At 57.5% G+C, this 13,595-nt stretch overlaps 1 protein-coding gene across 1 annotated transcript; it reads right to left on the bottom strand.

Moving 5' to 3' along the window:
- Window positions 1–14: 14 nt before the first annotated feature.
- On the bottom strand, window positions 15–13,493 carry TMEM43 (transmembrane protein 43). The gene is made up of 12 exons (XM_004692350.2): window positions 13,269–13,493; window positions 10,498–10,647; window positions 9,630–9,764; window positions 8,939–9,033; window positions 8,164–8,213; window positions 7,868–7,937; window positions 7,040–7,110; window positions 6,025–6,146; window positions 5,718–5,792; window positions 5,157–5,258; window positions 3,867–3,984; window positions 15–1,944 (listed from the first exon to the last, which is right to left on the bottom strand). Exons 1-12 carry the CDS (start codon window positions 13,278–13,280, stop codon window positions 1,742–1,744), a joined length of 1,203 nt encoding a protein of 400 aa, XP_004692407.1. The 5' UTR covers window positions 13,281–13,493; the 3' UTR covers window positions 15–1,741.
- Between the last annotated feature and the right edge of the window lie 102 nt (window positions 13,494–13,595).

Genomic DNA, 13,595 nt, shown 5'->3' with positions numbered 1-13,595 from the left:
AGCAAGGTCCCATATCAAGATATTTTGAAATTTATTTTGAATTTATCAAAAATACAAATAATACAAATTTCATGATTACTTTCCAAAGATACCAAATGTTTGTTGACTTAATTTGCTCTCATGAACACTTTTGAAATTAACAGTAATTTAAAATAAGTACGAGAAAAGTCACACAGACCAAATTCTAAGGGACTTGAGTTTAGCCATCCACTAGCTATACTTTGTCTCCCAAAGGCATCCTGGATTTAGAGTTTGGACAAAACCATGTAATGAGCGGTAATGAATACAGTTTCAGCCCTTCAGCCCAGATAGGTCATTTCTGGGGCTGCTTTTGAACATGGGGGATTTCAGTTGACAGCACAGATCCCCCAGGACGAGGCATTACTACTAGATCTTTGGTTTCAGACGTTCTGACCCTTTGCTCAACCACCAAATACTTAACTTGCTGAAGCAAACCACACCCAGAAAAACAGAACAGAAAGGCTGTGAAGATCTTTAGGACCATACGGTTATAACACACTTTCTCTCTCACAGGGTGTGAGAGTACTTAGGAAACTAATGAGCCGATACGAATTAAGCAAGCACAAATTTATCTAGGAACAGTAAAGCTGTGGCCAAGTAACAGGTGGAAGCCGGCTCAGAAGCAGCCGCTGCAGGCCGGGGCCGGGGCCCAGGACGGAGGCGCAGGGCGGCGCCCTCTCCAGCAGCCTGAGCTGCTGCCGCCCCATTTGGCTAGCTGGGGGTCACCAGGAAGGCGCCCACTTGGCAAAAGGAAGACTCCAACCTTGCCTTACTTGGCTGACTTAAAACTCAGTCCTCTTCAAGTAAACCGTTTCTGGAGCCAGAGGGTGACAAGGAGAGCCTCTCCCGGAGCCACTCGCCCTCTCCTGGAGCGAAGACAACTCTGCTACTTGTTTCTAAAGCATCTTAGGCTTCCCAGTGACCGAAACACTGACAGGTAGCTTTTCCTACCGTGTATATTACACCCTCATTTAACACCTCCTGTGCTCTGAATTGACTTCAGCTGACCAGAAAAAGGGTGCTTTTCTCTAATAGTTGGAAACGGTCATCTCAGGTTTTTTGTTTTCCCCTACAACTTCTCAGAGGAGAGTGGAAGGACGAGGTGAAGTAACAGAGAAAATGAACCAGGGTCTGCAGAGTCCAGCGCTCAGAGTCCTGCCCAGCTACGGGCCAGCAGGCCAGCGCAGCACCGCCCGGTTTTCCTCTTCATGCCGCCGCCGGTGGTTTTCCTGCTTCAAGCGCCAAGGCAAGCTGCAGCCACAAACCTGGCGTGGGCGGGGCCCGTGCCGCCAGTCATCTTGGTGCTGGGGTAACCACTGGCAGTGTGGCCGCGGGACATCAAGGCGGGCGCAGGGCCGGGGGGGGGGCAGCAGGGTGGTGTCAGCGCCTTGTCTGCAGACATTGGCTCAGTGAAATGTGAACCGGCCATGGGGAGTTCCCAAGAGAAGGAAGGAAACGAGCGGAGAGCTCGTTGTGCTGCCAGGCGAGAGCTGCCCTCTGCCCCAAAGCTGCTCGCTGGCAAGAAAGGAGCAGGAAAGACGTAACTGCAGGACACCAAATCCAAACACATGCGCGCTGTCGGTCAGGCCCTCTGAAGAGCAGAGTGGGTGCAGAATCCAAAACATCCGGGGTCATGCTCCAGGTACGGAGCTCGGAGGAGCGGGTGGCCCGGACCCCGAGGTCCTGGAGTCCATGTGGGGCTCGGCTGCCAGGGTTCGGCTCACTCCAGCTTTTTGGCGGGCACCCGGGTCCGAGCAATGATGATGGGCACCAGGGCCAGGGAGCCAATGAAGAGAGCCCACAGGGGCCGATAGAAGAGCCAGCCAGCGGCCACGGTCAGCAAGGTCAGCGAGGTGGCCACACAGAAGGCAAAGGCTTTCAGACCAATGTTGACCAGGTCTCGGAAGACGGGGAACCAGTCCACTGTGGGGGAGAGAAAGGCAGTGAGGCCACCGTGCTGTCACGAGGTCAGCGATGGTGCCGGCCTCGGGATCAGGCTGGGCCCTGGGTGCAGGTGGGTGAGGGAGAACGGTAATGGGGCAGCAGATCCTCCCGCAGGAGAGCTGAAGACCCAGACGAGGGTGGAGCCGTGTGGCTGGGCACCCCGTGCTGCCAGGGGCAGGCCCGCGAAGTGCTGCCTAACCTCAAGACACTCCCAGGAGCAGTGCGGAATCAGCCCCGAGCGGTTCCCCATAACGCCCGTTACCAGCATTTACACCGTTAGCGCTGACAGAGACCTGCGCGCCCAGTGTGTGTGTGGGGGGCGGGGGGGCTGAGGGAAGCAAATTAGTCCAACCAGCCCTGCCTCAAGGATGCACAGGGACTGGCCCGATGTGACTTTAAAACCCAGCTGAACCCACCTGGAATTCCTGTCCCTGGCCTGTCCAGCCTTCCCAGGTTGGCATTCTGTACTGCTGCCCTCTGGGGGATCACCAGTTCCCAGGGGCCCCCAGTCCACTGACACTGTGCTTGCAGAGCAAACTCTGGTGCCCTGTCCTTTCTGCAGAGCCCCCCAAAGGCCACCTTGTGGCTCTTCTTGGTCTAGTTCCATGTCGCACCCATCTTGGGCCCTCAAAATAAGCAAGAGTTCCTGGTGCTGGCTACCACCTCAGCAGCCCTCACACCCACCTCTAAAGGCGGCCCTGTTCTCAGTCCCTGCCACTGCAAGGTCACTGACACCCAAGGAGTCCAGCAGCTAGAAAGTATCCGAGACCGTGAGCCCGAGCTCACAGCCCAGCCTGAGGGACAGGGCCCTTGTCCGGCCTATTCACGCAGGCGCCCTAGGGCCCAGAGGAGTGTCTTTACACAGCAGGCACCCAGGCAGTTTTCACTGAAGGCACAGAGGAACGAATGCTCCTGCACTGCAGCCTCCTGAAGGTCCTGCCTGCACTCTGGATCCCTCCCTGCAAGGCTCTGTCCTGAGTCTGGAGCGCCCACATTCCAGAAGGAGAGAGCTCCCGAGGACCAGGCGGTCAGAGATTCAAAGAAGCGCCCTGTGAGACAGCCTCAGCCTCACCTCGCCAGGGGCCTCGGCCCGCGCAGGGTCACGTGGCCAGTGCCCAGGGGAGACGGTCTCTGCTTCAACTCTGGCCTCTACTGAAGGGCGCCCAAGAGGCACCATTTGGGCGCTTCCCCTCCCTCTGCCTCAGCTTTCCCGTCTGTAAACGAGGGCGTGGCCCCAGTTCAGACAGCCTGGTGGGCAGTTACCAGAGCACTGCTTGACCGGAGCAGGCAGTGGGAACAGTTGCACTGGCATGGTGGAGGCTGGGCAGAATCAGCGCCTGGACAAGGACATGTCGGGACAAAGACTCTTCCCAGCCAGGTAAGCGGAACACATCCCCATCACCCCGGGCTCAGCGCTGGCCAGACTGGCCCTGGCCAGTCACCCCTGGCCACCCCAAGGCTTGCTGGTTCCAAGCTCAGGTGGAGCGTCCTGGTAACTTCTGCGTGAGAGGCTGGTCACCCACATGCAGGTCTCAGGGAGAGCAAAGGCCCACAACAGGCTTTAAGCACTTCCCGTCTGCAAGCATTTTACAACAATCTGCCCAGCAGGAGTGAGGTGAGAGAAGCTTGGAGGCAGGGCCTGCCCAGCTGTGTGGAGCTGACCGCACAGCCTGCCACTCACCAGGCTTTCCGTGGAAGAGCAAGCTGAGGACAGATGGGTGAGGGGTGAGCGCAGCCCCTACCAGTGCGCCCCCACTGCCTGAAAGCATCCACCTCATCCCTGCCTTCCTGCTACTCTGCACCCAGGCAGCACCCCAAGGCTGGGAGAGCTGTAGCCTGCCACGTGAGAAGCAGTGGAGGCGGTGGGCTTGCAGGAAGGTGGGTGAGATGCCCCCACCTACCCAGGGTATAGACGATCCGTGTCATGAGGTTGAGGCCCATGAACATGGCCATCCAGCCCGCAGCGCGCAGGCCCCAAGTCTTCAGGGAGTTGCTCTTCTGCTCTCTACGAAACACCTCCTGCGGGAAGGGGAGTGGTGTCTCAGAAGTCATGTCTCATTTGCCGGGCAGATGGCCAGGGGTCGGGCCCACCAGGAGCCAGTGGACATTCTGAACAGACCAGTAGGCGGTGAGGCACCTGGGCCACCCTCTAGCTGCCCTGCCCGGTGGGCACAGCAGGGAACCAGCCACAGACCTTTGTGGGAGGGACCAGAGCCCTCCTCCTTCAAGAGCCCTGGGCCCACGCCGCCTCCTCCCATGGCTCACAGTGCCCGTCCAGCAGGCTGGGAGGTGGCAGCCCCACCCCCCAGTTGGGAACCGGGCTCCTGGGCAGCAGCTGACCATGCCCCCATCCTGGCCAGATAAAGGAGGGGCTCGACTCCAGCCCCACCACACCATCTGGGGCAGGGTTCAAGTGAGAGGCATGACCGCTGAGCACTAGTAATAGGTGAAAGGGTCACAGCTACACCCTGGCACCAACATGCTTTTCCCTTCCTAGCCCTTCTGGGTGAAACGTCCCCCTCTGGCCAGTACAGAAAGTCCAGCCAGTGATACACCATGTTCATCACCAGCACAGTAAAAATGGGACTTTTCTGTTGAAGACCAGTCTTCCCTTCCCAGAGAGGAGACGCTGACGTTAAGGCGCACAGCTGAACGGGTCGGCACTCTTGCCCCTGGGACTCAGGTATGCAACAACTCTGCTGTCCCACGGATGGGGATGGCCATCTGCAGGGCACTCGCCCTCACCGCAGAGCTTGGGTGACCCTAAATCAGCAGCACCCCTCCAAAGGCACCTCCCCTGCCCCTCTTCTCTGGGCAATGGCCACTCCAGGTGCCCGTGACTCTGAGCCTCAACCTTCTCTTTTCACCTGAGACACAGCAGATGTAAGGAGAGAGGCCTGTGACCACTGTGCATCACTTCCTGTGGGGCGGTAGGTTTATCTCAGAGCATCTGCCTCCCCTTCAAAACACCCCGTATGGAGGCCCTGACTTACTTGTTCTTTGGACTGAGCTCTCTTCTCAAGGCAAAGGGGAGCAGCCTGTTCTGCTCACTGTTCCACCCTGAGTGCCAGCACCATCAGCACAGGGAGACTGGTGTTCCCATTTCTTTTTGCTTGCCTCACCGCATGGCCATGCTCGCTAAATGACCACCTGAGGGCTGCGGAAGGCACGCGCCGGGGCACATAGCTCACCTCTGCCGAGAAGTCCCCATGATGCAGGAGAAGCAAGGTGTCTCCAGACTTGGTGGAATACGGGCCCAGCTGGTCGCCCCGCTGCCGGGCAATCACGGTGACCTGGTCAAAGGTTTCATATTAGGGCTGAGGAAGGTGCTCAGCCTGCTCGGTCCTGGCGTTCTCCTTAGGAGTCAGTGGAAGACTTGCCACCCCAGATCTGCAACCAAGCTGCTGCATGTGAAGCTCTAGGGAGGCTGCTGGGCAGCAGCAAGGCTGAGGTGGGCTGCACATGACAGGCTGAAGCCTGAAGACCAAGTATTCACAGAGCAAAGAAGAGGGCTGCATGTGATGAGAAGAACTCTCGTTAGGCAGTTAGGTCGCTCATAGGTTGTGTCACTTAGGACACAGAGTTCAACGGGGGGCAGACGGGTTTCTGAAGTAGGTAGGCCTGACTGTGGGAATGTGAGCGCCTGCATGCACTTCCTTGGGGAGGGCCAGAGCACTCACAACACCACCCAGGGTACTGAGTCCAATTTGCTTAGGAAGCCCTGACTGTCCACCCGGGAGAAGCTGAATTACCACGTGAGCGGGTCCCAGGTCAGGGTGATCGCTGCTCAGCCCCGCATAGGAAAAGGAGACTCTCAGGTCTCCAACCTAGGGGAGGAAGAGGTGGGATGAGTGAGGCAAGGAGCACAGCACACGGAACCCCAGTCACTCCTCCCCACCGCCCCACCTTCGCCCAGTGGTCCCCTCACACAGAATGCTCCGCCCTAAGCACAGCGATGGATTCAAGTGAACAGAATCAGAGTTTTAAGTAGAAATTTGACTCCTATGTGTTGTCAGGAGGGAAGAAGGGAGTGGGGTGCTCAAAGGGTCCCCTTTGTACCTCTGGATACTTGGGGTTTTCACTGTGATAGAAATAGTCTCCCCGACGAAGGATGTCCACATGAGGGTCCTCCAGCTTGGACAGGCTCAGCGGCTTGAAGTTGTCAACTTTGTCGATGAGGCCTGAGAGAATCTTGTGGTTAGAAACAATGGTGTGTCCGCTGAAACCCCCTCCATCTGCAACCCCTCACCCTGGCCGCCTTTCTACCATGCCTCATGCATGACTCCAGCAGGGCTGCCTCCTCTGAGCTCACCCCTCAGGTGGAGCTTTGCACCACCACAGGGCCCTCCTCTAGCCTCACTCCTCCATGTCGCCAGGAAGCCTTGATGTCTCCCCTCCCCAAGTGACCACAGCTCATGTGTGGCCTTAGCCCTGTACCCATTCTGCCTCAGCTCAGTTCTGCACCCAAGATGGCTGCATTGCAGCACAGACTGTATTTGTGGCCAGGACTGGCTGGCACAGAAGGACTAGCTGAGCAGCAAAGTGGCCAGGCAGACAGGTCCAGCCCTAGATCACTGGGCTTCCTCCTTCACCTTGGCTACTGAGGCCCTAGGTATCATCTCTCCCAGGGACAGTGGCCTAGAAGCTGATGTGGCTAGTGGTGACACACTATCCCTTGAAAGCATCTTTTAGGTTCCCTGGAAGAGGCTGTGATGAGCCATCTGCTCCCTGGCCCAGCACTGGACACTGGGAAGGGCTCAGAGCTGGACACCTTGGAGCCGTCTCCAAGACTGCTGGTGTCTGAGGAAGAGCTCTGGGCTCTGTCTGGTCAGAAGAGGCAGCACCTGGAAGTTCTCTGAACAATTCAGGTCTCGGAGGAACCCCGCCCATGTGGGATGTTCTACGTGAGTCCCTGTCGTTGGGATGTGCTGGGCCAGAGTGATGCTGGGAAATGTGCTTGCTGCCCAGGGCAGTGGGACCCTTCAGCCCCTGGAGGCCCGAGCTGGGAGAGCCCTAGCTCCTGGGAGGTGGCTAAGCGGCACACAGCCCCTCACCTGCGAGACCCGAGACTTACCTGCTGAGAGGAAAAAGCGGCCAATTTGGACGAAGGGGGCTGTTGCTGTGAATGACTCCACTGCCATGGCACTGGGAGAGGACAGGGGGGCCATCTGTGAGGTGGGCGGCAGCAGCGGGCGCTCTGGTAGTGCTGGTCAAGGAGCTCACCCAGAGGGCTGCTGCAAGTCCAGCCAGTCCAGCACTGCAGACATCTTGTCTCTGCCGCCTGCTCCACCCCGGAGGCTCGTGCCCCTGGCCCTGGTGCTGCATTTGGTCCCCTGTGCCCCAGAGCTTCTCACCCTCTTCCCAGACCCCTCTCGGCCTGTGCCAGCCCACCAGCAGCTGTCATGAAACTGCCATGGACTTCACACCCTCACTGACCTCCCCCAGTTTAGCACATCCAAACTCCACGGTGCCCAGTCCATGCCCATCCTGGCATGGCCTGCCCACTACTGGCAGCCCACGCTACCGCTACACCCAGCGTAGGCCCACTTCACTGCTCCATCCCTGTGCTCAGCTCCCTCTGCCAAAACTTAAGAAGGCCAGATTGAATGCTGTTCCCTTAGGAAGGCCTTTCCTGATTCCTCCCACCCCCAGGGTGGATCAAACAAGCTTCCTGCAGGCAAATCCCTCAGGCACCCAGCCCCAGCCTTCTAATCCTGACTCGTGGGAGGGGAGTTTGTTGGGACAGAGCTGGTTTTGCCGATGTGTTCCCTGTGCCAGCACAGGGGCTCGCCTCAGAACCACAGCCCACATTTTCATCAATTCAACCCATTACTCAGGCGAGAAAGTGGAGGCTGGCAGTGCCAGGTTGGGGCTGCACCCACGCCCAGGGCCCAGCTCTCACCTGGGGTTTTTGTGGCCAATTTCACGGTCAAAGTTTCTGCTATTGACGATTTCTGATTTCCATTCAGTGTCTGTCATGGGAGAAGGAAAAATTTTGAAACCGTGCAAAGAGTGGCCACAGGTCTGAGGCCCGAGTCCTCTCATCCACAGCCATGTGCCCTCAGGTGCTGAAGGAGCAGTTCCTGGGGGTCGGCTGGAGAGACGGGAGGGGGCTGAGCCCACGTGCGCACAGGCATCATCAGTCCACAGGCCTGGGCGTTTCAGGGCTGGGGCCGAGGCGGGGAAGGGGCTACTCACTGTAGGAGTACTTCCTCTCGGTCTTCACCTGTCCATCCTCTGTGTACTCCCTGCGGGGAGAGCGAGCACAGGCAGCCCAGTCAGCCCCCTGCACCTGAGCCCCTCCCATCGCTGAGCATCTCTAGTTGACCTGGGAGTCATCAGTTGAGACTCTCCAAGTGCAGCCATCACCCACGGCCTCACCATGGCCCAGACACAGGCTGCCTACCCTGGGGCAGCCACTGTCCTTGAAGCCCTGACTGGAAAAAGCGCTTTCTCACTGAGAGGTGAAATCTGCTCCCACCTGAGTTGCACCAAGGTCTCCCCAGTCTCTGGGCTCAGAGATCAGCTGCACCCCTCCCCCAGGGCCGCCCGAGGGAAGGCCCCTGCAGCTGCCCTTCTCCAGGCTAAGCTGCCTTTGTCCCCCGCCCCATGTGGCTCGTGTGGGGCTAATCCCAGTCTGGCCCAGGACTTCTGGTAGAACAGACTGGGTATCTGCTGGGGGCTCTGCCCTCACAGGAGAGGAGCTGGTGCCCACCCACCGGAGGGCACTGCTCGCGGTCAGGTTCTTGCCTCAAGTATGGCATCCCTAGAGAAGGGGAGCCACTCTGAGCCCGACTTCCATCACCTCCAAACAGAGGAGACTGGCTAATTATTTTGGGGTATTTTGACAATCTTCTGATAGAAAGATCTTATATTTTGAATGTCAGAAGTGTCAAAGGGAAGCCGTCTCTTAGTTATCCTAACATTTGCCCTCCTTTGCCCCCAAGGGATCTTCTGCTTCCTGGCACCTCACCTGGACTCTTCGGTTTCCACCCACTGGTACATCTCCACGTGCCGCCGCAGCTTCACGGCTGGGAGGTGGACACCATAGTTTGGATCAGATAGAAGCTTTAAAAAGAATTGAGCAAACAAGATAAGTAAAGAACAAGACTTGTATTGGTCCAGAATGCCTGGCTCGGGGAAGGCTGGCCGAGAGATGGGCAGGAACAGGACAGGAACGGCGCGCCTCCTGCTGCTCCGTGCTGCAGGACCTCAAGAAGCCACCGAGCCCCAGCTCCCAGCACTCAGCCCCGTGACCATGAGGCGCACAGAACAGGCTCAAGTAGCAATGAGATGGCAGCAGCCACAGGGGATGCAGTGTGCAGACAGGGAGGCTGACAGAGAATCTTCGTAGCCGTGCATGAGACACACCTGCTGATTGCAGCCTCACGGCACCAACTTCTCAAGCTCACACTGTGCCGGGCACTTGTCTAGAGGTCAGCTACTTAATCCCCCCGAGGCTGCAAGATTGGCCTGCAAGTTTGTTACAAGATTCTGCCTATCTCACAGACGGACGTTGAGGCTCAGGAGCGCTGGGCCACACGTCTCCTGACTGGTGAGTTGGGGCTCACACCAGGTGTGTCCATTAGCCACGTTCAACACCCTCCACCACGCAGCGGTGCGCACCATGTCTCTGACGGGTCAGCAGCCCCTGTCAAACCTACCTTGGACGTCCGCAGGGCTCCAATGATGTGCACCAGCCTCCCCTCATTCTCTGGAGCCACGCTGTGGATGCTGTCAGGGGACACCACCAGCGACAGCCCCTCGGCCAGCGAGGTTGCCGTCTTCAGCGCGCGGCCCTGTGAGCAAGGAGGAGTGAGCAGCTCAGGCGGCGCTGCCAGCGCTAAGCTCACTGCAGTGCGGGGCCGGCGGGGTCTCCGGAGCTCTGAGACGGGCCTCCCCTCAGACAGCTGGAGGCCGAGGTCTAGCAAGGAAGGGGCCGGGTGGTACCCGCAATTCTGGATTCCTGTGTTCCCAGGCAGGCGCTTCTCACGGCCACCATCAGCTCAGCACTGCTCCACGCTGGGAGGAGCTGGTGCTTCTGCCTCCCGGTAGCGCATCTGCTGTCCAAACCGTGTGACCTAGGTCTTGCCATCATAACATGTGTGCCCTGACCAGAGGGACTGGTTCAGAGAGAGGACTGAACCCAAGCCAAGAGCTCCCTGCCACATTTGCTTAACTGATTGAGAAAGAGATGGTTCCCCTTTCCTCTGGCTTTGCTGAGCTGGCCGGAAGTGACCCTGGAGTTGCGGCCACTTTTGCCACTACAAAGCAAAGAAAGAAAAATTCGTAACAGAGGAAAACTGGTAGTAGGTGAAGAAATGGAGACTGAGTGGGGGCCTTGAATCCTGGCCCCACCATGCCCAAAGCTGCCATCGAGGACTAGAGGCACGTGGCAGGTGGCAAGGGGCAGCACAGAGAGGCTTCTGTCAAACCGAGGCCAGTAGGACCAAGCCCAGTCTCTGCATTTGCAGCCTGTGTTCCCTGACTGTGGGGACCTTTGCTCTGTACAGAGGGGCCCCGGCACCTTACCTCATTGGTGAAGATTAAGTAGAAGGAGAGCAGGAAGGTCATGAGTCCCACAAACATCCCACCGGAGGTCTCGCTCAGTCGCTCCAGGAAGCCTGGCTGAGGGTCTGTTGTAATTTTGACGTGTTCTCTCTTGTTACTTGTATTGGAATACTGAGAAAAACACATATTAGAAAATTAGAACAACAATCAGTTTTTTAAATAAGCTGAATTTTGCATTTTAGTTATAAGTGATAAAAATGCAGAGATATCAAATGACGCGGTAACACTGGAATCATCAGTCCTATATTGACACCCTGAACTCTCTTCTAACCAGAGTCTCTGGCCACATCATGCTTCTGAAGTGGTCAAAGTGGAATCTATCAGTAATGAGGGCCTCTTCATGGCTGATTAGTGCTCCACTCAGAGCATAGATTTGTCCACTCATTCACCAGTGGATGGGTTTCTTGGTTGTTTCTAGTCCTGGGCTGTTATGAAGAATGCTTTCAGTAACAATCACATGAGGCCTTTTGTTGACGTGAGCTTTCATTCGCAGACTCCCTGGAGGATGGGGCATTTGAGTAGGGTCTCAGAGACAGACCCTGGGCAGGGGAACTGTCGGAGCAATGGTGAGAAAGTAGGTGGTGGCTCTAGAGGGACAGATGCCCAGCTGCTCTGGCTGGGGTGGAGGGGCCCGGGGTTGTGGGAACGAGGGCAGCTAGTCGGCTCTTGTAGGCCTCAAACTCCAGAGTGAGTAGATTAGCTCAAAACAGAAGCATGGTTTAGAGTGAGTCCATTCCGATGGAAAGTGCTGCTGTCAAGAACAGGACCCTACAGCCAGCAGACCTAGGTTTGAGTGCAGGCTCTGCCTCGCACCACTGATGGGAACTTAGACAAGATCTCTTCATGACCCTCCATCACAACGATCATTTTCTCTGCTAGGAATGTGTACTGGGAACTTGGTGGAATGTGAGCTGAGTATGTGTCATACTGCCTATAATCCCAGCACTCTGGGCTCTGGGCTCTAGACTCAGAAGCAATGGGCAGTGAGTGGTGAGAAGACAAGTGGACATTCAGGCCCAGGAAATGGGCAAACTGAGTAAGAATCCCAGCTCTGTCAATTACTTGCTGTGCAAACTTGAGTAAGTTGTTCTACCTCTCTGATCCTGTTTTCTCACTTATAAAATGAAGACAGAATTAGTGCCTCCTTCACAGGACAGTTGTTACACTGATTAAGAGTTCTGTTGCCTCCCTGTTCCACCCTACCATCTTCAGATCTCTCCTCCTCACCTACCTGGTGACTCCTACAGATATGTACCCAACTACTGGATGAGATATGTACCCAACTACTGGATGAATCAACAAAGGCTTGGCAGCAGAGGCTATCCAAATTCATCTACATTCCTCAGTGATGATCAGGTCCCAGCATACCCAAGATGACCCCTGACTACCAGGGCCATCCATCCTAGACTGTGAAGATGGAATTTTCTTTAATGTACCAGGCACTGCATAAAGCAGAGTCTCCCTTAAACTTCAGAGCAATCACACAGGCACTGAGAGAACTCTGCACTTGTCCCACGTCTGCCTGATCAAATTCTTCCATTTTCAGTATCTTTGCAGGGCACAGCGTGCGTGACAAGTACCTTCCCCTCCTGGGGAAGTTCCCTATTTGTCAAGCATAGCGGTGGTGGTACGGGGGTGGGCTGAAGTCCACCTGCTGGGGCCGGCTGGTTTCTGGACTCTCCTCTCCCTTGGCAGAGCTGGGTCTCATGGGCCACTTCTGAGGCTTTTCTAAGGTGCAGCATTCAAGTCTTCAAAGGTTCTCAGACAGTTCTAACCAGGGGCAGAGTTCCAGGGCTGTGGGTGACACAAGCCCTAGCCTCTCAGGCAGCGTGGGAGGCAGAAAGGATGCAGGGACAAGGAGGGGCCTGGACAAGGAGGGGCCTGGACAGAGGGTGTGACGGGCCAGGGGAGGGTAGCTAGGACACCACCAAAGCAGGAGGGAGGGTGAGACTGGGACTGGCAGGGCGCCCAGGCTGGCTCCTGAGGCACTTTCACAGAGGAGGGGGTGGTGAGTCATCAGCTTCGTCCACACCCAGCATCCCGGTGGGAGGTGCTGCTCCTTCTGTTGGGCTTAAATAGAAAGTTTCCAGGCTCACCAAGGGAGGAGAGGTCAGCAGCCCTGGGAAGGAACCGGCCTCCAGGCAGGGTCTCCCTACCCAAACGCAGCCAGGAGGGGCCCGCGGGAGGGAAACGCTCCCGCTCACCACCATCCTACCACCATCCCACCGCTTTCGCTCCCAGTCCTGCCTCTCCCCTTTGCAGCATCATGGCCTCCGTTCACACACGTCGTCCCTCCGCGGGACAGCTGTGGCCGTCCTTGCTGGACAGCTCCCCCTGGGCGGGGTCAGGGTCCCACCCTTGCCGCGCCGACTGGTCTTTTCTCTGGGGTCTCGCAAAGTCGGCAAATCTGAGAACCCCAAGGGCCGGAGCAGGTACTGGAATGAAAGGGGGGCGGCGGGCAGGCGCCGCGCACCGGGTGGCAGACCAGGCCGGAGCAACATCTCCAGAGTCTCCCCGCAAACGCGCGACCCGGGGAAGAGGTGGACAAAAGAAGGCGGGACAGGCCGCGGGCCGGTCTAGCGGCCGGACGGCACGAGGCACAGAGGGAGTACGCGGCGGCTGCACGGACGACGGTCAGACCCGCAGACTGGACCGAGGCGCCCCCTCGGGCGAGAGGAGGCCTGGGGAGATGAGGAGTCTGGGCGTGGCCCGGCAGATCGGGGGACACTCACTTGCGCTGCCATGGTGGGACCCGGCTCGCCGATCCGCCTCGCTCCGTTCAGCTGAGTGATGAATTTACGGCCGGAATGCGAAGTCCAGTGACTTTGTGCCGCCCAAGAGCTGCGAACATGCGTGTGCAGTCTAGAATCCCGGAGGAGGTGCAGAAGAGTCACCGCCCCGCGGGGGCCCCAGTTTTTCTGGCCCAATGCGCCGCAGGGCCTCCTGGGAAATGTAGTCTCGGGTCCGGCGCTTTCTCCGCAGAGATGCAACATGCCGGTACCTCAGGGCTGCGTCTGCGCATTGCAAGGTATCCTGGGAAATGTAGTTCCCGCGCCTGG

The sequence above is a fragment of the Condylura cristata genome, unplaced genomic scaffold (genome assembly GCF_000260355.1).
Source record: "Condylura cristata isolate star-nosed mole 26May11 unplaced genomic scaffold, ConCri1.0 scaffold00033, whole genome shotgun sequence".
NCBI lineage: Eukaryota > Metazoa > Chordata > Mammalia > Eulipotyphla > Talpidae > Condylura > Condylura cristata.
The sequence above is the reverse complement of the archived record's forward strand: the minus strand, read 5'-3'. Positions and strand labels throughout refer to the sequence as shown.